General features: G+C 41.7%; 2 protein-coding genes across 3 annotated transcripts in view; one reads left to right on the plus strand and one right to left on the minus strand.

Moving 5' to 3' along the window:
* The window catches only part of FBXO11 (F-box protein 11), an 86,863-nt gene extending 85,527 nt beyond the window's left edge, over positions 1–1,336 (plus strand). The window contains exon 23 of the mRNA XM_028104025.2: positions 18–1,336. Within this exon, the coding sequence (XP_027959826.1) occupies positions 18–147 (130 nt within the window). The 3' untranslated portion in view covers positions 148–1,336. The remainder of the gene's footprint in view (positions 1–17) is intronic.
* On the minus strand, positions 1,303–23,571 carry MSH6 (mutS homolog 6). Of its 2 annotated transcripts, none has more exons than XM_028104024.1 (10): positions 23,223–23,571; positions 12,163–12,362; positions 9,437–9,606; positions 5,304–7,848; positions 3,987–4,261; positions 2,903–3,020; positions 2,517–2,606; positions 1,899–2,053; positions 1,595–1,794; positions 1,303–1,473 (listed from the first exon to the last, which is right to left on the minus strand). In XM_028104024.1, exons 1-10 carry the CDS (start codon positions 23,480–23,482, stop codon positions 1,392–1,394), a joined length of 4,095 nt encoding a protein of 1,364 aa, XP_027959825.1. In that variant the 5' UTR covers positions 23,483–23,571; the 3' UTR covers positions 1,303–1,391. The 2 variants fall into 2 exon arrangements, with proteins under 2 accessions (XP_027959825.1, XP_087882668.1); XM_088026542.1 differs by lacking the exon at positions 23,223–23,571 and adding an exon at positions 22,740–22,785.

Here is a 23,571-nt window from a genome sequence, read left to right on the forward strand (position 1 = left end):
TTTTCATTTTGCTTTAGGTTTTTCTGTGACTGTGGTGCTGGAACACTGTCTAATCCTTGTACATTAGCTGGTGAGCCTACACACGATACAGATACACTATATGACTCTGCTCCACCTATAGAATCTAATACATTGCAGCACAACTGAATTTCCTTCCCTAAAGAAAAAGTCCTGCCATTCTAACATCATAACTTAAAACATTTTTTTTGGAAGAAGATTTAAAATATTTGCCCATGCTACAGGAAGAGACTGTATTAAAAATGGATACACGAGGTCAGTTGACACTATGAAGCTCAAGCTACCAAAAAGAAAGTGGCAATATATTGACTCAGGATCTCAAAGCTGGGTGTTTTAGCATTACTGTGTAAAGACTTTTGAAGGGACAGAAGTGAAGAAATAAGCTGCAATTTTGTACAGATACCAACTTCTGAAAAAAAGCTGGTGTTTTTACAACTAGCATTGAATGCAGTCCAATTTGCAGTAGTACTCTTCAATAGACAAGCAGCTTTGTTGCTGCCTTTATGGACATGGGTACCAATTGCTTTTGTAATATGGTAAAAATGTGAGCTAGCACTTCTGCGTTTCTTTTGATTTTTTTAACATGTATTCAGATTGAGAAATATGATTTTAATGCTTTAATCTCATGTAGTTTGTTTTTAATTTCAAGCAAATCTTCTTGTACTTGAATGTGCCCTGTTTTGTTAGCACACCTAGACTTGCTGTAACTGTACTCATGTCCCAGTATGTACGTTCTTTCTATGAAAGAGAAAACACTAATCTTAAATTATATCCAGCAATGTTTCTGGTATCCTTTAAGAAAAGTTAAGACTATTATTTCCTTCCCTTCCCTGTGCAGCATTCAAAATCACCCCTAGAAAAAGTGAGTGTTTTAATGAGACTTCCTAGGAAGGGATGCACTGTAAAACAAAAAGTATTCTTGTAACTCAGTTTTGTGAAAGGTAAAAACTACTATGTTTTAAAGTACACTTTAGAAAGTCTCTTCAAAACAGTCCTGTATTTGAACTCTGTTCATAGTTTTTTTTTGAACAGTTTAGACGAACTGCTGGAAATTAAAAACAATTTCCTGCATTAAGCTGAGACAAGTATATATACAGCCCTATACAGTTTCATAGCTCCCCCCATTTATGTGTATTGGTGACAGTGGGTATAAACAGCCTGAAAGTGTATGCATGTACCATAACATCTAGACTTAATATATTGTGGAGTATTCAATAACCATTATGTAGAAGGTAGATAAGAATTAAAAGGGTTTAATTTCCTAGAAAGAAAATGGAAAAATGGTCATTTTTAAAAAATAAAGTTTATTAGATCATAATGTTGTCTGAATTTACCACCTTTGTCAAAAGCCAACTCAAAGCTTCCAATGTAGTCTATAATTCCTTAATCAAAGTCAGCAATTTAGGGACAGCTTCAGCATCGATAGTCGACCTTTCACTAGCCAGGCAAACTTCCCTTAAAATTAAAAAAAAAAAAAAAAGTTCAGTTCATGCTTTTCATACATAGTGCATCAATCATCCCTTTACGGCTTTAATAAGGTCACATGTATGGCAAAATTATATCCAAGTATAATTACCGAAATAATCGCAGTGATTGAGTCATCTTCTCAAATTCTCTTGCTTTTCTATGTCCCTTTTGAATAACCTCCTCTGGAAGATTAGCAAGCCTTGCTGCATTAAAGCCATAGCTTTTAGGACAAGCTCCCTTAATGAATTTATAGAGGAAGGTAATAGTCTCCTGGCTGGGATCCTCACATTCATTTTCTACCATGCATGCCTAAAAAAAGGAAAATATGTTCTGTTCATGTGCTGGCAATGGAAGTACCACCTGCCTTGACTCCCTCAAAAATCTAAACTTCTGAATAAGTAATTTATACATACCATGTGGCCCAGGCGCACTGCAACATTTTGGGAATAATCTTCTACTAATGAATGGTAGTGGGTAGAAAACAATGTACGACACTTTATGTTCTCAGCAAGTTCTTTAACAACCGCGTTTGCTATTGCTGTTCCATCAAATGTTGCAGTACCTCTTCCTACAAAAGTGAAATATGCATAAATTATATATCTGCCTTATACCAAAAAGGAATGAAAACAGTATAAAACGGTAACCTCAATTAGTGCATCTAAATAATTGGCCCTGTTTAGCTAAATAGAGCTGCATTTTTAAGGATTTTTAAGTAATCTCTACACCCAACATGGGGCTCAAACTTAAAACCCAGAGATCAAGAGACTCACATTCTACTGACTGAGCCAGCCAGACGCCCCTGCATTTTTTTTTTAAAGAGTACTCTTCAGGTACCACTGATGTTTAATACGATGAAAAAATTTAGAGCCTTGGTAATTAAAAGGTTTTCACATGATATCTCTTACCTCCCACTATGGGTCTATGGCACAAAGGTGAGTGCATTCAAACTTTTTTTAAAGAAAGGTCCGACCATTGTCAAGAAGAATAAAAGTTTTAAAAATAGCCTTTAAATGGAAATTGTAATGTCTTACCTAATTCATCCACAAGCACCAGAGAATGTGCTGTTGCATGTGTAAGTATACTGGCAGTTTCACTCAATTCAACAAAAAACGTACTTTCACCTAAAAAAACACACAGAAGGAGATCTTTTATCCTAAAATAGTTATGTTCATCTTTTGGGTTCATATCATGAGCTACCCAGTACCAAAGGTTACATCTCATTAAGAGATTATGCAATTCTTGAAGGAAGAATATTTTCAAATGCCTGAAAGCACTCCACTTTGCATAACACAAGAAAAATCAAACATCGAATTTAAATGGCTCATACAAATTTAATTTCAAGGCACATATATTTATCATACAAAATGTAGAAATGAACTGTCCACTAATAAAGCCTTAGGTGAAAAAGACGACTCACCTGACATTATTCTGTCGGAGGCACCAAGTCTAGTAAATACTCTATCAATTGGTGTGAGTCTACACACTTCAGCAGGTATGTAACAACCCGTTTGGGCCATTACAGCTAATAGGCCAGCCTGTGAAGGAAGGAGGAAAGAAAGGGCTTTAATACTAAATAAGAACAATTATGTACGAGTCAGGCACTCTTAAAAACTGTTCACAATACAAAGTAGGCAAAGTGAAGCCTAGAAAAGCAAGAGGCTTAAGGCCTAACTGGCCTTAAAACCTCAGAGCCTGTGACTTTTTAACCCGCTGCATTAGTGATTCTCAACCCTGGCTGACTACACAGAATCTTAAAATCACTGATGCCTAGAACCAATTCCAGACCAAATGCATCTATTTGGGATGATGGAACCCCCTCTGTACTTTTTTTGTGAAGCTCTCCCAAGTAATATTAAAAAACGAAAATGGGATTGAAACCCAGAGTATACTATACTCCTGCTAGTTAGCAAATTTATGGTGAACCTAATCATACAGGAGAGCTGGGGGGTCAGCAAACATTTTTAGTCAAGGGTCCAATGTCTCTCTCACATTTTTTTTTCCTTTCTATAACCTTTTAAAAAATGTAAATATGTTTAGCTCAGTGGCTGGCCAACCCCTGGTATAAAGAGAAGACAGAAGCAGTTTCTAACAGTTATTAGAGGTCATGAATTTCAGTTGCGCTCCTACCTGAACAAGTCTGTCATGGTTCTTTTATAAGGATTCCCACACGAGTCTAATTGAGTAACAAACCTCCAACATTTTCATTCATTATGAATTAACAAACCTCCAACATATTCATTCATTATGAATACATCTACCTTCAGAGGAAATGAATCCAATCAAGTCAATGTATGCTCCCCATAACATGAGACAAATATCTGATAAAGGTAAATACAATTCTCAATTTTATAATACAAAGCATTTTTCCTTTGCTTCCCATTATGCTGGTGACTGAATTCTATGTAATTTATGTGCTGTTTGGGAAGGGGTGGCCTAAATATGTAATAATTCCTAAAGTATACAAACGACTTTGTATAACAACACCTTAAGGTTCAGTTTACCTGTCTCATGAGCGTGGACTTGCCCCCCATGTTAGGTCCAGTCACAAGCACACAATAAGCTTTGCCATTTTCCTCCTCCTCCTCCTCTTCCTCACAGCCTATTAGAATGTCATTAGGTATAAAGTCATCTCCAAAAAAAGTCTTCGTAATGCAGGGATGACGTGATCCTCTAAGGTCTAAGAAGGGAGGAGTGCCTTCTTCTGGCAACAGAATTACTGGACGACACATAGGGCCATCACCCCCTCGACTGTAGTTAGCCAGGCACAATAAGACATCTGTTAAAGAGAGGGTAAAAGTGAGGCTTCATTTTTGAGGCTGCTTCAGAAGCAAAGATCCAACTAATTAAGAAGTCTTTCAAAAAGACTTTTTCAGTGGAGGGCAGTATATTCTAGTTGCTTTTATACCTGTTTTTTTCTAAGAGGCAAACATATAAAAGAATCTTAAGAAGAAAGTAAATTCACCAATTTTGAACACCTGTGCTGAGGGAAGATTTAAGTTACCCACCAAACCGTTCAAAGTTGTATTGGTTTAAGGAATAATTGTGCTATTCAATTCTGGACAGTTGTATTCAGATCAGAACAGTTGTATTACAAATTTGGGTAACCTATGGTTACTGTACTTTTAAAACACAGGAAAAAAAACAAACAGCAAAGGCTCCAAATAAGTTGGAAATTTAAAGAAAAAGCAAACTATGAAATTGAAAAGGTTGCCAAATTACAAATATATAAATCAGGGCTCTAGAAATCAACTATAAGAAAAAAGTGTGATAATTTGGGCTAAGATAAAAAAGATTAAGATCTTGAAATATATGCATGTAAAGAGATCAACTGAAAAAAAGAAAAAAGTGATGTGCCAAGACAGTTTTAATTTAGTCTAACAAAAAAGAGAAGCTTAAAAAAACATTATCAAAAACAGTATCAGATACTAAAGGTACTAAAAATCTGGGGTGCCTGGGTGGGTCAGTCGGTTGAGCATGTGGAATGTAGTACTCTTGATCTCAGCTCACATCTTAATCTCAGGGTTCAAGCCCCGAATTTAAAAACAAAGCAAAATAAAACCCCTGCTTTAAAAAAAAATAAAGGTACTAAAAACCTATCAATCTTTCATTCAATTATTCAAGACTGAATAAGGCCAAAAGTGAACTTAAATTGCTAACTAGGCAATTTTGTCTAGTGAGGCGGCAAGTATATGCACGTCAAGATATACACCTTGTTAGCTGTGTTTAGAGATATACCTCAATGGCAAATGTCCAATGGATTTAAATCTTAATGCGTAACTGGGACACAAGGACTAACCAAAGTTTGTTCAAAGTCTTACCCAATACTGCGATGCACTCAACAGCAGACTGCCAGTCCTTGTAATTTTTATCAAAGTTAAAGAACAGTCGCCGCATGCAGTCCTTCAATGATACGTCTCTCCGTTCTTCAGCATTTATCAGATTAGCCAACTTCTTCTCAATAGTTTTGGTCCAGTATCGCTTACACCCCTTCTTGGTAGATTTTAGCTCATATTCTTCTGGCAAATTACGAGTGATGAAATTCTCTGGAATTTCCAACTGGTAACGGTTCCTACCGATTCCCCAGTAGACAATGGTCCTACAGCCAATTCGACTGCGCTGTTTCTCCAAGTATTCCAGGAGGCTCTGTTCATTTTCTCTTATGTCAGCAAGAGCTTGGTCATAATCAGAGTCAAATCCTGCTTTGGGAGTAATTAGTCCAGTCTTTCGAGCCTTCTCATGGTCAAAGGCTGTATCCCATCGGTTCAGTTCTATAGTCAAATCTGGAAAACGGCCCTCCGGATTTTTTGTCTGTAGAGTAATGACCTGCTTAAGGATTTTAGACTTAAAGTTGTCAACGACTTCTTCCATAATCTCTATAATTTTACATATTACTTTGAATCCTTCTAGAGCAGAAAGAAAATCAATAATCTTTTTTTTGCTGTACGTAGTTTCTTCATACATGATAGCCCTGCTATCTGGGTGGTTCTGGCTCTTCAGGGGAGACCCAACATTGTGAATTTTACTCAGCAGCCTTTCAAGGTCTGGAAGCTTCTTCAGAAGGTCTGCCACGTCAGAGATTTTGTCAGGCACAACCATGAGGTCTTCTATAGCATCTAGACGATCGTTGATAGCGTAAGGGCTACAGAGTGGGGCACAAAGCCACTGCTTTAGAAGCCGCTTACCAAAGGGAGTATGGCAAGTATCAATCTTTTCTAGCAGGGTCCCTTCAGTAGAACCATTTGTTCCATTCGTGAAAATCTCCAAGTTGCTTAATGTCACAGCATCTAGCACCATTCGTTGATTGGCTTTAGCAAAAACAGCATCAGGTTTTGTAGCACCGACCATGTCAGAATCCAAGGGAATGTATTCTTCAAAATTAGCCATTGATAAAAGCTCTTGATCAATAAGGCATTTTTTGAGGTAGAAGACACAACCACCTAGAGCGGAGAGGGCCAATTCACTTTTCTCTCCTGGTGTCAACCCAAGAGAATCAGACTCTGAGGTCATACCTTTAAGCACCTGGGGTAACATCACCCCACTGTCCTCATTTAACTTCTCCTTAAAATATCCTTCTTCAAGGAGAGTTCTCAAAGTTTTAGCTGCATCCCAAAACTGGGAGCCTGGTATCAGACCTTCCTGAAGAGAGGATGATAATGAACCCTTCAGAATCATCTTAGTTTCTGTTGAGAGATTTCCTTTCTCAAACAAGACTTGTACTGGAGGATAGTGTGCCACTAGAGTCCTAAATCTGGAACAATGGCGATCATCTGAAAACTGACCTATGAAAAACTTTCCCAGTGAGGTATCAACAAAGCATACTCCATACGCCCGAGTGTGGCCAGAAGAATCTTCCTCTTTTTCTTTGAGGCTAAGAAGATACTTACTATAGTTCTCAGAGGGGTCACCTTCCAATACACTGTAGGTCTGTGTACCCTTGGTAATGACTCTACAGATCTCCCTCCGCACCACTCTGTCATATTTAGATATATGTGCCATCTTCCGGCACCGTGCCTCCATCATTTCAGGGGTCTCAGTCTGTTCCACTCGTGCTACTTTATAGCCCTTCTGAACCAGAGAATCGGAGTATCGGCCAAATGCTATTTCAGGGAAACCAGAATGAGCCCAGTTGCCTTTCATGAATACCAGACCTAGTTCGTTGACTCCAATAAGAGCATCCATGTGGTACAGCTCATAAAACTTCCCCACCTTATAAAATATAACAAGATCAAAGTTCTGAGACTTAATCTGCCACCACTTCCTCATCCCAGGAGTACAGGAATTAAGGAAATCCTCAGGAACATAGAGTGTGGATACATCAAAATCAGGGTGATCAGGTCGCCTCCTGTGTAGATCTCTTCTCTTTTCCTCCTTAAGCCACTCTAAAGTTTCATGATACCAGATAGTGGGGCGACTACTATCATCACATCCTCCACCAATGTGGGCTTGAGATTCAGAATTTTGAGGGGCAGAGAAAGCATTCAAAGCACTCTTGGTTTCTGATGAAATGCCACTTGATCGTTTGGTAGCCAAGGGCATTTCCTTCCTTGAACTTTTCCTTTTGAGAGAACCATTTCCAGTCACCATTTTCTTCCGCTTTGAAGCAACTTTGACAGGACTGTCCAGGCCTTCACTGTCACTATCCCCCACTCCACTGCTTATTTCATCACTACTCCCTTCCTCCTTAGCATCTGGCTTGAATTCCACATCAGAGCCGCCAATGTCACTCTCAGAGTCTGATATGACCCTTCGTTTTTTTATTTGGCGGCTACTTCGCCTAGATCCTTGGACCTTAGGCCGTACTTCCTCTTCACTTTCAATTTCATTATCTTCTTCACTCTTACCTGATGAGTAAGTTGCACCTACCTGGCAGGCAAAGAAAGAGTTACTTAAAGATAAAACAAAATCTGGAAAATTAAAGTACTGCTGTGGAGTATCTCAATATGCTGCAGTATCCTGTATCAGGAGAACCCAGCTCCAGAAACGAGAAACTATATTCTTTCTTAACGAATTTCCCAAAAAAAGGTATCAATTTCAGTAGCATCACACTATAGGATTAAGCGATTCTCTGACAGTTTTATCCTGTACAATAGTGTTGAAGCCATTAGCGACCATACATCCCAAATACGTACAGGTGATACCCTCATTTAACAGTCAGCTGTGGAAATAACTTTAAATCTCCCTCTGTGGGGCGCCTGGGTGGCTCAGTTGGTTAAGCGACTGCCTTCGGCTCAGGTCATGATCCTGGAGTCCCGGGATCGAGTCCCACCATTGGGCTCTCTGCTCAGCAGGGAGTCTGCTTCTCCCTCTGACCCTCTTCCCTCTCGTGCTTTCTATCTCTCATTCTCTCTCTCTCTGAAATAAATAAATAAAATCTTTTAAATAAATAAATAAATAAATAAATAAATCTCCCTCTGTTATCCTGGATCTGTCTTCCAGGTCCTCTCTCCTCTTCCAGAGGGACATATGAAGTTTGCCATTTTAAGCAGTGCAATCTATAGGGGGTTTCTAGTCCTTGCTCTTCCACAAACCAGCTGCAGCTTCTTGGGCAAGGCACAATTCACTTATCATGGATCTCCCACACATGTGAAGTTACATGAGGCTAAATGATCTCTGTATTACCATCCAGTTCTAAAGCTTTCATTGGTGTTATGACCCCTGGCCTCAACCTCGAAAATAAGATTAAAAGTATCTTCTTTCATTTCTCTTAAAATGCTCATTAGTTTATTCCCTACCTATAATAAAACATAAAATCAGGCTTAGTCATAAATGAATTTCTTAAGCACATAGTTCATTAATCTGTTAGAGAAGAATGATTTAATCACTCAAATAGTGACCATTAATACCAAAAAAAAAGTATCGAGAGCATTAGGGATTTCATTTCCAGGGCTTGACCACATCCTCAGAGAGAGGCTTACTGCCAGACATCAAAACCAATTTTAGCACCATGTCCTTACTGTCCTTGTTACTTGTTACCAAAATGGTACTACCTCTTACAGCATGTGTCTTCTACCAGGCTTGAGGCTTGAGAACTTAAGCAAAATGGCTGCTGAGAGTCTAATCTAACTCAACCTACAGTCCTACAGAAGTGTAGGAGTATGTGTATGAGTATCTGGGGTACCTGGGTAGCTCAGTCTGTTAAGCATCCAGACTCTTGATTTTGGCTCAGGTGGTGATCTCGGCTGTGAGATCAAGCCCCCCATCGGGCTCCACGCTGAGTGTGGAGCCTGTTTAAGATTCTCTCCCCTCTTCTCCCTCTCCCTCTGCCCCTCCTCATGCTCACACTCTCTCACAAATAAAAGATAAAAGATGTGTATGAGTGTTGAAGTGTTGTGTGTGTGTATACGTATATAAATATATATATAAATAAAACAAGAGAATATCACTTTAATACCCCCCCTTTTCCATCACTTTCCCAACATAATTAACAACGGACTGTTGAACAATATCCCACCTCCATCTCTTCTTCTTCCTCTGGTTCTGAGGGCTCATCACACACTGCCAATTCAAGCCTCTCAATCTTGTCTTTACTCAAGGCTTCATCTGCACGTTGCATTGCTCTGAGTATTTCAGGCTTTGAACTGTAAAAATGACCTCCTTTTTGCACTTCCTTCGATTTTGAACCTAAAAAATTTAGATTTATATTTCTTATTAAGCAAATCTTACTCACTTATAAATAAAAACTGTTAGCTAGGGAATGGGCTCAATGTCTAACACCTGTAGTAATGGACAAGAATGAGAAGAATCAAGTACAGTTTTTAACATCCCATTATGTTTGATTGATAATAGATCAATAAAGCCTACAGTAACTTAAATTACCTATTTTACCTCCTTGAAGTTGCCTTAACTATTGGGTTACCCAGGACTACTTCATCTCTTCTAATCACCTGGGACTGTGGCCCTAAATAGATAAGGCACCCCTCTTCAGGTGAAGCAGGAGATGTAAAAGGGTTTTGAGACCCTTTGTACAAAAAAATTACTTCAGGAAGGCAAAAGCTACACTGTCAGTTAAATGAAGCTATGATACTAAGTTTATCGCCAAGGTAATTAAATAGAGTATACTAAAAACAAAACCCTACTAGTAAGGATACTAACATTTTGGAAGGGTAATCCAGTTCAAACTTTGAATGGTTTTTTTTTTTTTTTAGGTTGAAATCAGATTGTTTTGTTTTCAGGTAAAACTCTTCCTTTATTCCTTTCAGAATAATTATTTTTTTAAAAGATTTTGAGAGAGAGCACGCCTGCAAGTGGGGGGAGGGGCAGAAGGTGAGAGAGAATCTCAAGCAGACTCACCACTGAGTGGAACGTGGGGCTCCATCTCAGGACCCCAAGATCAGGACCTGAGCCAAAACCAAGAGTCAGACGCTCAACTGACTGAGCCACCCAGGTGCCCCAAGAGCTGTAATTTTTTAAATGACACTCCTATCCTCTGAGCAAAAGATTAGATGCAGATGATCACAAGTCTAATGGCAGAGGCCTAACTAGCAATGTCTTTGTTTTCTTCTGACTAAATATAATTGGAAAACAAACCTGAACTTGTCTAAATTTAACAGATCCTAACATTACATTATTTTCTTCTTTCTACTGTATACTAAAACTAATGGGACATCCTAACATGCCATTACATTAGCAACTTAATGGGCTGCCTAAAATAAAGGTTCAATTTCCCATTTTTCTAAAGAGCTGCACCAACACTACAAAATTGCAACAATCATCCATTGGAGGGTGGCTTCTAACTTCCTCAAGTGCCTGTTTGCAGCTGCACGCACCCCCCACCTATCTAATGACCTCATCATTCCCCAGAAAATCCCTGATGCGAAATGCTTTCCAATTTTAAGGACCTCCCCCCTCCAAAAAGAATTAAAAACCTACTTTATCCTCATCCATGCTACTGCAACCATTTGGAAATTGAAAGGGCAAAGGTGGTACACAACGGGTGTGCCTCTACAAAATAATGACAACATAAATGTACACTTTTTTGGGTATTTTTAAATTAAAGTCACGTTGCCAAAGTTTTGTTTAGAATCTCAAAACTTGGCATGCCTCGGTGGCTCAATGAGTTAAGCATCCGACTCTTGATTGTGGCTCAGGGTCAAGATCTCAGGGTCTGGAGATGGAGCCCTGAGCTTAAGATTCTTCCCACTCCCGCCCCACGCACTAGCGTGCTATCTCTTAAAAAAAAAAAAAAGGAATCTCAAAATTAGTCCTAGAAAAAGACCTTGTTACCTGGTTCAACTCTCACTTTACATATGAATAAGCAGTATCTGAGTTACTTTTTTGGCCAAGATTATACAGCAAATTAGTGCAGAAGACAGAACCAAAATTTCCAGATTCTCTTTCCATCCTGCAGGTCAGATTTGCGTGCAGACTGAACTTTCTTCAGTGTACCCTCCTCGCCCTGCAGGATGACACTATGACCAAAAGGCAGGATTCCCAGAGATTCCTGGGAAATTGACCCTTATTCTGATTCCAAAACACTGAGTTCAACAGCACCCTAGCCTGGAGAATCTGAGGATAACGGATAAGGACTTATTCATGCCCAAGTGTATACAGGCAGTGAACCTGGCAAACAATGTGTACACACTGTAGAATTCAAGAAACTGATAGGCCCAAGTGAAGCTACACAGGCAGGACTGCTGACGTCTAGGACATAAAAAAGCTGGGCCTGGAAAAAGAACGTTATGGTTCCAGAAGTCTGATGTGAAACTCAACTCAGATGTGCTCCTAAGTGAGGATTTTGAAGGCTAAGTAAACATGCATCTCCGTCTACCCTAGACAGTGTCACTGATCTATCTGCCACATATCCTGACCGCACTGCCTTTTTCTTAGATCTCTGAAGATCGGGCACTGTTAATTTACCCTTTCCATGCCTGAATTTGGTTATTTGCGTCCAAATGAGATCTAACCATGAAAACATTTTTCCCTTACGGGCATGATACTGCCATTAAGTCAATTGAAAAGACAGAAATAAAAATTCCACTCCACAACAAACCAGCTGAAGACCAGCTGCATCTTATCTTTTTCCCATGCTGGAGGCATCCACCCTGCCACTCCTGCAATTTATTGGCATAAAATACACTTAATTTCAGTGTATGGGAGTCCCAGACACTTGTGCTCATGTGTTGCGTGCTTGCTCTTTTACACTCTCTCGCACACACTCTGAAGAGTGGACTCTCTTACCTGTATATGGCTTTAATAGCCTTCTGCTAACCCAGCCCCTTGTTGGGCTGTCATCAAAAAACTGTACATGAACTCGGACAGACTTCCCTTTCTCACGGATGAATGTTCCATCAAAAGGGTGGTTGTAAACCAGGCAAGGCCACCAGGGGTAACCCTCCATCTTGGCCCAAACCAAATCACCTGGTGAGAAGTCAGAAGAACTGTTGCCAAAAGGAAATATATAACTTGGTTAATATTTGGTTAAACTGCATTAAAGGCAATTACCTACAAATAAGCAATTCCAAGGAAGGTATCATTAACAGTCCTCTGAAGTCTTCTGGCATTAATTAATATTCAAGCACAGAAATTCTAGAATTAATTTTTTTAAATCAGATGTTCAAAAAAAAATTTAAAAAAATCAGATGTTCAAGTCATTTTTAAAAACATAAGCAAATATCACAATGCTTACTTTTAACATATTAAGACAAATACAAATATAATGAATTCTGGTATTAAAGTGAGAAACTGTTTCTCAGAAAATCAAAGTTTATATAAGCTATGGCCAAATTCTGGTAGAATAGGCACAGACTCATTGTACATGCTCTCCAAAGTATAACGTATCACACCTGTATGCTACAATATGGTATGTGTCAGGAGCAGGACCTTGACCCACGGTATTAATACCAAACATACTATGTAATTTGTTAACGATAATAAATATTACCTCATTAGACTCTGCTTGGAATCTGTTTCCAGTTAACACTCCACAAGCTACCTAGCACACTACTAACCCCCACCCCTAAGAATCTAGTTTTAGGGAAAAAGTAAACAGAGAATTGCCTAACATGCCCAAAAATAACGAGTATGCCTCCAGAATCAAAAACAAAGATTCAGTCTTCGTGAAAATTAATTTGGTCCTGAAGATTTCCTGAGAAAGGGAAAGGAGAGGGTAGAGGGAGAGGAAGAAGAATCGAGCTGAAAAGACTACAGCAGATGTACGCCTAAAACTAATAAAACACTGTATGTTAGCTAACCGGAATTAAAATTCAAACAATAGGAGCGCTTGGGTGGCTCCGAAGGCTAGGCATCCGGCTCTTGATTTCAGCTCACGTCCTGGTCCTGATCTCAGGGTCGGGAGACTTGAGCCCTGCCGTTGGGCGCAGCACTGGACGTGGAGCCTGCTTGAGATTCTCTCTCTCCCTCTTCCCCTGCCCCACCCTGCTTCGTGCACACACGCTCTCTCTCAAAAAAATAAAACTTAAAAAAAAAAAGTAAAAATTAAAGACTATAGCAGAGTCCCTCAGTGATGGAGATTCCACAACAGCTAATAAATTCTGCTCAAGTACTCTATACCAAGATTTTCTAAACTTGCTTAAAGGTTTTCATTAAATAACTGCAAAAGTAAAGTAAGTACATTACAAACAAAAATATTTTAGAATAGCTTGCATCAGTACACTGGGGCGACCTTATTCAGACCCAATCGTGAAGTTAAAGTATTCCTGTCTTGAAAAATGTGAATATGGAAACCCCTAGGCTAGACAATTAGAAAAGAAAAACTACAGCATGACTTCGGCTGGAGCTTTCCTCAAGGGCCTTTATGGTACGTGCACTCTTACAGAAATCTACACCAACCTGCACGAGCACAAATCCATAAATATTGCCGTCAAGCTCACCACACAGTTTATCTTCAAACAGGAAGCTCTGTCCGTACAATTCAAATTTCTACCTTAAGTCCTTCCTCCTTGCCAACATACCCACTAACAGGAGACAAAGAAGCTGACAGCTGTGCAGAATGGTCTACAAGCCTCCCTACTGTCAAGCCGTCTTTCTCTTAACTCTTGGCCAAGTAGCCACCTAACCACAAAAAGCCTATCTCAAGTATCAGAAAACCACAAGCTTTCTTCGTACGGAAGTACCTGAGACTACCCTACAACTGTACTCTTTTTCTGCTGCTAAAGGAGGGAAATAACTTGTCTCCCTAAAGACACTATCAGTTCGGAGTCTGAACCCTGACCGTAATTTTTAGAAGACTGGCCAAACAGAGTAAGTACATGTTATTTCAACGAACACGTACCCCCTCAGGAAGCGTTTTTCTGGCTGTATAGTCTTGAGACGTTAGGCTTCAAAGCAGATTTTTCTGAAAGGGGGGATCAGTAGAAATACCTGTCAAGCCTGGCTGCCCTTTTTTTTTTACAGATTTTATTTATGAGAGAGAAAGAGAGAATGCACACTGAGCGGGGGGGGAGGCGCAGAAGGAAAGGGAGGGAGAAGCAGGCTCCCCGCTGAGCAGGGAGCCCAACTTGGGGCTTGGTCCCTGGGGATCATGACCTGAGCTGCCGGCAGACGTTTAACCGACTGAGCCACCCAGGTGCCCCCTGGCTGCCCTTCTTAAAGGCAACTAAATCCCTTAAAAGAGACTCAGGTAACATTTTGGTGTGTACGTAGCAAAGCCTGAACCCCATCTGGCTAGTTTGAGGCAGTCCCTTCCCTATGTATTGAATTTATTACATATATGGGGATGAGCCCTGAGCCTGACCAGTATGGGGTTAGGTTTACAAAGTGTTCTTGGTTTGTAAAATTAAAGATGACTATTTTTCTTGCCTTTGTGAACGGAGTTATGGAGGGAAGGACTAAGTGCTGAACTGGCCACCAACTGTTTTATTACATACATGTCTTATAAAAGTTACATATTCTCAACAATGGAGAATGGAGTTAGTGCATAAGAGACTGGCAAGAATGTACATCTTGGTGATACATTTGAAGTTCAAAGGAGCAGGATGCCTCAAATCCAGTGGAATTCTATTTTGCCTGGTACGAGGCAACAGAGCACTCGCAGGAATCTCAGTTGTCTTGGAGGCTCCCAGAGAAACTATATGACTAGATCAAAAAAAATTTTTTTAAGAATTTATTTATTTGAGAGAAAGTAAACATGAACAGGGGAGTGGTGGAGGGTGAAGCAAACTCCCCACTGAGCAGGGAGCCAGATGCAGGGCTTGATCCTAGGACCCTGGGATCATGACCTGAGCTGAAGGCAGACGCTTAAGAATGAGCCACCAGACGCCCCTAGACCAAATTTCATGAGCAAAAAAGTGAGATGGCCATGCCTGCCTCCTGAAAGTTCCTTTCTATCCTTAATTAAGAGTAACTCAAGTTTCTGACTGAGACCCAGAAGACATGGGGAAAATTTTTTTTAGCTTTATACCTAAACTTACTATATAATAAAATATTGCTGTTTTAACATGAATAAATTCATTCTAGTTTTATCCCAAAGGAAATAACTTGAGCTAAGAATACTGTTACCTTAAAACTCCCACTTGTACAAATGTAGTACAAATTGCAAAACGAACTATACAGTATTCAAAGGTCTCAAAAATTCTAAGCAACCAATTTAAAAATTTAGTATCTTTAAATTTATTTTGCAAGGCAAATGTACATACTCACTAGAGAAAAAAACGTGTAAAAGCTAATTACAATCGGGGTGCCTGGGTGGCTCAGTCGTTAAGCATCTGCCTTCGGCTCAGGTCATGATGCCAGGGTCCTGGGATTGAGCCCCACCATCAGGCTTCCTTTCTCCCTCTCCCACTCCCCCTGCTTGTGTTCCCTCTCTGGCTGTGTCTCTCTCTGTCAAATAAATAACATCGTTAAAAAAAAAAAAAGCTAATTACAACCAATTAACAGTTTTGAAGTAAATTCCTTATCTGAAAATTAAAATGAACTTTTCGAACTGTTTTTCAACATCACCTTACCCTAAGTATAATCTTACACTTACAGAATCTTACACATAACCTAACTTTTCTGATGTTAGCAACTGCCAGTACATTATATAACTCAAAGACTACAAAACTTAGTAATAAGCACTATTCCTCTAACGCTAAAAGTGGACACTTTAAAAATTCTGGTCCAGGGGCGCCTGGGTGGCTCAGTTGGTTAAGCGACTGCCTTCGGCTCAGGTCATGATCCTGGAGTCCCGGGATAGAGTCCCACATCGGGCTCCCTGCTCAGCGGGGAGTCTGCTTCTCCCTCTGACCCTCCTCCCTCTTGTGCTATCTCTCATTCTCTCTCTCTCAAATAAATAAATAAAATCTTAAAAAAAAAAAATTCTGGTCCAGGAAACTGTGGCTTCCAACCAAAGTGAGAATTAAGCAAGTAATAAAATATACTGTGTAAGGGCGCCTGGGTGGCTCAGTTGGTTAAGCGCAGGTTTGCCTTCAGCTCGGGGTCCTGGGATCGAGCCCAGCATAGGGGCTCCTTGGTTGGAGGGGCGGGGGGGAGCCTGCTTCTCCCTCTGCCCCTCCCCCTGCTCCTACTATCTCTCACACCCCACCAAATAAAATCTTTAAAAAATAAAATTTTTCTTCCCTTAATACTAACACAGTTTTTACATTTATTAATTTTGTGGGCAAACTTCAATTCTTTATAGGTAATTTTAAAATTTTAATTTCTAGTAGTTGTGTAGTTTCCAAAGAATACCAAAATAAAAGGAACATGTATTTTAATCCATGCAAATACTCAAATTTTCCTACCAACATTAAATACTGTATTTTAAAATATAGAAGGCATGCCTAGGTGGTGCAGTCGGTTAAGCATCCAAGCTCAGGTCACAATCTCATGGGTCATGAGACTGAGGCCAAAGCTGGGCTCTGCATTTAGCACGGAATCTGCTTGAGATTCTCTCTCTCCCTTGCACTCTCTCTCTCAAATAAATACATCTTTTAAAGCAATAAAGTATGGAAATATAATACAAGCCTGAGTTTCACAGCTGGAATGTGTTATAACCTGTCATGCACTGGCCCTTGTAAGTGCCTAATAATCCTATAAAAATCACACCCACCTATTCCACTGGCTCTACCATGTAACTGTATTAACAAGGATCATTAGCTCTATGCAATTCGAATTTGAAAATATGTGGGCTGAAAAGTCACCTCGTATCTAAGGATTCTATTACAATGTAAAATACACTGGCTCTTTATAAAAGCCCAAGCTAAAATGCGAAAATAAATATTGGGATTATCATACAATGTACTTATAAAGACTATCCAATTATGACTTTACGTGGTTTTAAAATGTTAATACTTTTTTTTAAGTTTATTTAGGTAATCTCTACAGCCAACAGAGAGCTCGAACTCACAACCCTGAGATCAAGAGCCGCCCACTCTTCCAACTGAGCTAGCCAAAACCCCCCAAAATGTTAATATATCTTAAATGTTTGATATTCTTGGGATTCCAAAGACAGTTTAAAAAAAAAAAAAAAAAGGAAAAGCTGACAGCTCAGAAAAACAAATGTAAAAGCCTTCATACAATTAGGGCACCAGGCTGGCTCAGTGGGTAGAGAGCATCTGACTCAATCTCAGAGTCATGAGTTCAAGCCCCACACTGGGCGTAGCGCTTACTTTAAAAATAACAATAAAGCCTTCATACAACTAAAAATAAGAAATGTCTCAGTAAAGCCAAACATACAGGGAGCCTGTGTGGCTCAGTTGGTTGGGCAAACTGCCTTTGGCTCAGGTCATGATCCTGGAGTCCCGGGATCGAGTCCCACCCACATCAGGCTCCCTGCTCGGCAGGGAGGCTGCTTCTCCCTCTGACCCTCCCCCCTCTCATGTACTCTCTCTCTCTCTCAAATAAATAAATAAATCTTTAAAAAAAAAAAAAGCCAAACATACACTGAACAGATTTTTGCTTTAAAATCACATTATTTTGCTTTCTCTTTAGTCCATAATCTTGGTGTCAATTACTGGTTGTGCCCCAAATTCATAATCAACGTTTTAGGCTATCCACTTAAAAAGAAAAAAAAATCAGTAGATACCAAAGCACTACTAGATTTTGCTTCTGTAAGCAACAGACGATAAACTGGGCTTGTCTAACAAAAACTTATGCGTATAAACACTGAGTCATAACATGAAAACACTCTCAAGCCAACTTTAGAAATCAGCTATCAGTGTTTGCACCTAACTCTCAAGGTGGACCGTTAGAGACTTCCCCTATCCTCAAACAGCTAAATGCAGTACTGAGAAAAAAAGAAATAATCAGACCAATTAATTCCACCTACCAGTGCACTTCTGCCCATATACCTTTTCCTTCTTCAGCTTGGGTTAACTATGGCCCATCATTTATGCACTAGGGTCTAGGGTGACCATATAAACTATCATCTCAACTGGTGTCTAGTACTATTTTCTAAATAGCATTGGAAAAGAAACCTAAAGTTAGAAGAAACCAGGTTCTTTAGATCTTTTTTTTTTATTACTAGCACCATGCTCTAACCAACTGAGCTAACCAGCCAGCTGCGTAGATCTTTTTTTTTAAGATTTTATTTATTTATTTGAAAGAGCGAGCAAGAGCCAGGAGGGGGGTGAGGGGCAGAGGGAGAAGCAAACTCCTTGCTGAGCAGGGAGCCACATGAGGGCTCATTCCAGGACCCCGAGATCATGACCTGGGCCAACAGCAGACGCTGAAGCGACTGTGCCACCCAGGCGCCCAGAAACCAGGCTCTTTGTGGAGCAGCTTAATTTCATGCCTTAGAGCAGGGAAAACAGTCATCAGACTATTTTCAAAAGCTCTGAGGTAATGTAAAGCCATAAAAGCAGCTCAAAAGAGGATCCCACAGACCAAATTATGACAAGTGGAGCATCTTTTTTTTTTTAAGATTTTATTTATTTGAGAAAAAGCACAAGCAAGAAAGCACAAATGGGAAGGGGGAGGGGTAGAGGGAGCAGCAGACTCCTTGCTGAGCAGGGAGCCCGATGCGGGGCTCGATCCCAGGACCCTGGGATCATGACCTGAGCTGAAGGCAGATGCTTAACCGACTGAGCAACAGACACCCCAAGTTGAACATCTTTAATATGTTTTAATTATGTCAATTAAAACAAGTTAGGTCTGTGACACTAAGTCCACAGGATACTTTTTAAAGAGCTTGAATTTTTTTAATTCTTTTCTCTTACAATAGCTAATATTATATTAGGTGTGATATTAGTTGGAAGAACATATTGCTATAAATATGTTTAACTGTATTAAAGTTCTTAGGAAAGCACCTACAACTAGTGCAGCTAGTTACCTTTAAATAAATGTGCTGAAAAAAGATTTGCCAGGTCTGTTTCTTGTCTGTGAATGGGAACAGGGCATACGCTTCAGAGAGAGACCATTATCACTGAAGACTGTAAAAAACAAACTAGCCAAGATGTGTAGTAATAATAATAATTAAAAAAGCCAGATTTAAGTGGTCAGAAGCCTTACAGCTCTCAATTATGATCTTAATAAACTAAAGAAAAAATTAAGTATGAGAAGCAGGCTCAGGACACACATATGTCCTTCTCTCTCTTTTTTTTACATTTGTTTGAGAGCACATACATACGCCCTTGGAGGGCAGAGGGAGGGAGACTCCTCGGACTCCACGCTGAATGTGGAGCCCGATGCAGGGCACAATCTCAGGACCCAGAGATCATGACCTGAGCCAAAATCAAGAGTGGGACACTTAACCAACTGAGCCACCCCCCAGGCGCCCCTCCTTCTACTCTTCTTATAGCCATTTACTTCAAACTGATGTCATCTTGCCTCCCTCCTTGCTCTTATGTCCCATTACCTAAATCATCACCAACACATGCCTCATCTAGCACTTTGGTCTCTCAACTCCTCTCCTAAATCCTACTCCCACTACCAATACCCACATGCTCTCTCCATTACCAAGAGGTCTCCCCATCAAACACACTTAAGGCAGAGTGAGATTTCTTTTTTTAAGATTTTATTTTTGGGGCGCCTGGGTGGCTCAGTCGTTGGGCGTCTGCCTTCAGCTCAGGTCATGATCCCAGGGTCCTGGGATTGAGCCCCACATCGAGCTCCCTGCTCGGCGGGAAGCCTGCTTCTCCCTTTCCCACTCCCCCTGCTCGTGTTCCCTCTCTTGCTGTGTCTCTGTCAAAAAAAAAGATTTTATTTTTAATGTAATCTCTACACTCAATGTGGGGCTCAAACTCACCACCCCGAGATCAAGTGACATGTTCTACGGACTAAGTCAGCCAGGCACCCACAGAGTGAGCTTTCTAAAACCTCAATCTCCCCTATGGATTTCTTAAATAAAACCTATAGAAGTATTAGCCATAAAGAAAAAGATTGACAAATGTTGACATTACAATTAGTAACTTCTGTTCAAAAAATGTCGTAAGCTGGCAAAAAGGCCTACCCAGGGTGGAAAAAGACTTTGCATCACACACCACTGGCAAAGAACTAGGAAAAAAACCAAAATAGGCAAAAAACACTTGGAACACTTAAGCACAAGAGGAAATGTACATGACCAACACTAAAAAATGCTTAACTTTTTAAAGCTTTCAAATGACCCTCAGAAAAAGTCCAAATGTCTTTGTGGCCTATCAGTCTGTTCATGACTGGATCCTTACACACCCTCTTCAAGGCTCCCGTCTCTTTTCTTCCTTCTAACAATCTGCAGGACCGTTTTCCTGAACCAGCTTCCTAACACCCCCTTACTCCCACTGTAGCCTGGCTAACTCCTACCTGTCTCTTGGGTCTAAACCTGAAGAGCCAAAAGCCTACCCTGACACATAACCCCCCTTCCCCTGACCAAAGCTCATTGAGCTCATAAACTCTGCTTCTGCTCCAAGAATTGCCTTTTTGCTTGTCCTATTCAAAGGTGTATCCAGGATCCATAATGCCTAATTCTGTGCCTGGCAGAGTAGGTACATGGACATTTGTTGAATGCCTTTTAGCACGGATGCAAGAATAATCAATTCAGGGGCGCCTGGGTGGCTCAGTCGTTAAGCATCTGCCTTCGGCTCAGGTCATGATCCCAGGGTCCTGGGATCAAGCCCGGCATCAGGCTCTCTGCTCAGCAGGAAGCCTGCTTCTCCCTCTCCCACTCCCCCCTGCTTGTGTTCCCTCTCTCGCTGTGTCTGTCAAATAAATAAAATCTTTAAAAAAAAAAAAGTCAATTCATGTTCAAGTAAACATTGTAACACACCTTGCATGTCTCATGATGAAAATTTTTATGGAAAAACAGTCTGTTATGGAGAATGCAAATGTAGGGGAGGAAAAATGTTTTTCCCTCCATCCTTCTGAGTTCTTGGCTGAGACCCCCTTAGTAGTAACAGGGCAATGAGAAAAAACCTAACAAAAGTTTAACATGTATACCCCTTGTATATATTGGATACTAAGGAAAACAGTAATTCACAGAGATAGCCCAAGTCACCACCTTAAATACCATCTGCAGCTAAAGAGAAAAGAAAAATAGGGGGCGGGGGAGCGGACAGGTATGGGAGGCTACCAGGGAAAGAACAGCAAACAAAGATTATGGTTGTTATGCAGATTTAAGTCAGAAGCTCTCCATTAGTTTCTCCTGATTTAGTCACTCTTCTTTTCCTGGATCAGAAGAGACATCCTTACAAATGGAGGTTTCCTTTATAAATTAAAATGACCCTTACAGAGAGTAACATTCAGTTACTTCTCGTATATGCTGTTTCTCAGGAAGAGTAAGCTCAGGGGTGCCTGGGTGGCTCAGTCGGTTACGCGGCTGTCTTCCGCTGGGGTCATGATCCCAGGGTTCGGGTTCTGGGATCGAGCCCCATGTCGGGCTCCTTGCTCAGGGGGGAACCTGTTTCTCCCTCTCCCTCGGCCTGCCGCTCCCCCTGTTTGTGCTCTGTCAAATAAAAAAATCTTAAAAAAAAAATGAGCTCAAAATAAATCTGTAAGCCAGAGACACACCCTACTATTCTTCACAAAACTACATAGTTAAACTCCCTGCCTGAAAGGGTCGCTTAAAGGAAAGTAATGACACTTAGGACTTCGGAAAATCTGTAGGACCCCTAAAACTCAAGACATTTCAAACAGCCTACTCAGAACCACTAACCAACTCTCTGATCTTGAAGGGAGTTTTTACACTTTTTCTAAACCTCTACTTCTTCATCCTTTCAAAGGGCTACCATTACCCTTTTTGCCTAATACAATACCTGGGATACAGCAAACGCGAGCTTTTCAAAATGTCGCCCGCTGCTCCGACAAAAGGCCGGCCAAGCCGTGGAACAGCACGGAACTGCTCAGAGCGAGAACACCTCCCGGGAGGCTTCCCCACAATCGCGTCCGTATATCCCTGCCCAGCGCCAGATCCCGGCCTTTAGAGTCTCACTCTCGACTCGTTAAATATTGCAGGGCCCCATCCTCCCATGCAATTGTCAACAAAAGAGACACTATATCATAAAATTGCATCTTTTTCAACTCCACACAATACTTCCAAAATTAACATAGCCTCTAAATTCATTTGTTTTGGTGCACGTTCGGCCTACCTATGGGATGACCCAGCCGATCCCAGCACTTTCTGCCCCCCCCCCCACCTGCCCCGCCCCACCCTTCAACCCTCACTCGGGCCAATCAGACTCCTCGGTCCGCGGCGTGACACACCCCCGGTGCACACAGCTCGCGGCCCACCCCCACCCCCACCCCCCACACAGCCCACGCAGGCAGGCCAAGGGCCCACGGCTCCCAGTGTATAGGCGCCCGAGGCTCAAAGCCAAACATCCAAGTGTGTTCCCGAACGTCTGCTGGCCCTCAATTAACCCTATCCCAGCTATGAACGAAGAACCTCCTCCTCGAATCCCACTCACTGCACGCCGCGCCCCACAGCCTCCGGGCTACAAGCGTTCATCCTCCCCGAAGGCAGTCCTCTTTCCCCGCCACCCCTCCCCCGCTGCAGGCAGGCACCAGCCCCTCCCCCCGCCCTGGGTGCGCACCCGGCACAGAGCATGCAAAGCTCCTTTCTCTTCCTGCCCCACCCCCCACGCTCCCATCTCCCCTTTCTCTTCGCTAACCCGGCCTCCCACCTGGTGGTACCCTTTTCCTCCAAAGTCTGCGCGTCTCCTCCCCCGCTTTCTTCCTGCAGCCCATTTCCTCCTACCCTGTTTGCAATCTACGCCCCCTAAAGCCAAGGCTACAAACTCAGGCCCTGCACGCTTTCAAGCCAAGTATGCAGCCCCACCTCCTCCGAGCCTAAGGCCTGGCTGCGAACCCCCCCCAAGTCCTCCAAAGCGAGCCTCCCTTCCCCAGGCTCCCTGCGCTCCCACCCCCGACGCCTCCCCCCACCCCGCTACCTGGCGGGGACCGCAGGAGCGGCAGATCTCCGCAGCCCTCCATTGATGTTCCTCGCCTCCCGCGGCGACGCGGAGCCTGCCAAGGGCCCAGGCCCAGGTTCGGCCTCGCTCCAGGCCGCATCCCCGCCGGGAGAACGGGAGGCCCTGGTGGCAGCGGCGGCCTCGCCGCCTACACCTGAAGCCCTGACCGAGGTCTTATTAGCATTATTCAGCGCTGGAGACTTGGGGAAGAAGCTGTACAGCGTGCTCTGTCGCGACATAGCGACGGCCGGCGAGGCCCAACCGCTCTGTCGGACCGAGCGCTTGGAGGCACGGAATAAACCGCGCGGCGACTGCTGGCGGGAAATCT

Source organism: Eumetopias jubatus, unplaced genomic scaffold, assembly GCF_037043125.1.
Source record: "Eumetopias jubatus isolate StellerSeaLion01/CBP00866 unplaced genomic scaffold, mEumJub1_p1.0 scaffold_9, whole genome shotgun sequence".
In the NCBI taxonomy this organism is placed as follows: domain Eukaryota; kingdom Metazoa; phylum Chordata; class Mammalia; order Carnivora; family Otariidae; genus Eumetopias; species Eumetopias jubatus.

Excerpts from the sequence above, each read along its gene's own strand:
- MSH6 (XM_028104024.1), bottom strand. The coding sequence starts at position 23,482 with ATGTCGCGACAGAGCACGCTGTACAGCTTCTTCCCCAAGTCTCCAGCG. Across the intron at positions 12,363-23,222 it reads GCTCCTGCGGTCCCCGCCAG|TTCTTCTGACTTCTCACCAG; the intron begins GTAGCGGGGTGG and ends TTTTGGCAACAG. Across the intron at positions 4,262-5,303 it reads TGAGTGCATCGCAGTATTGG|ATGTCTTATTGTGCCTGGCT; the intron begins GTAAGACTTTGA and ends TCTCTTTAACAG.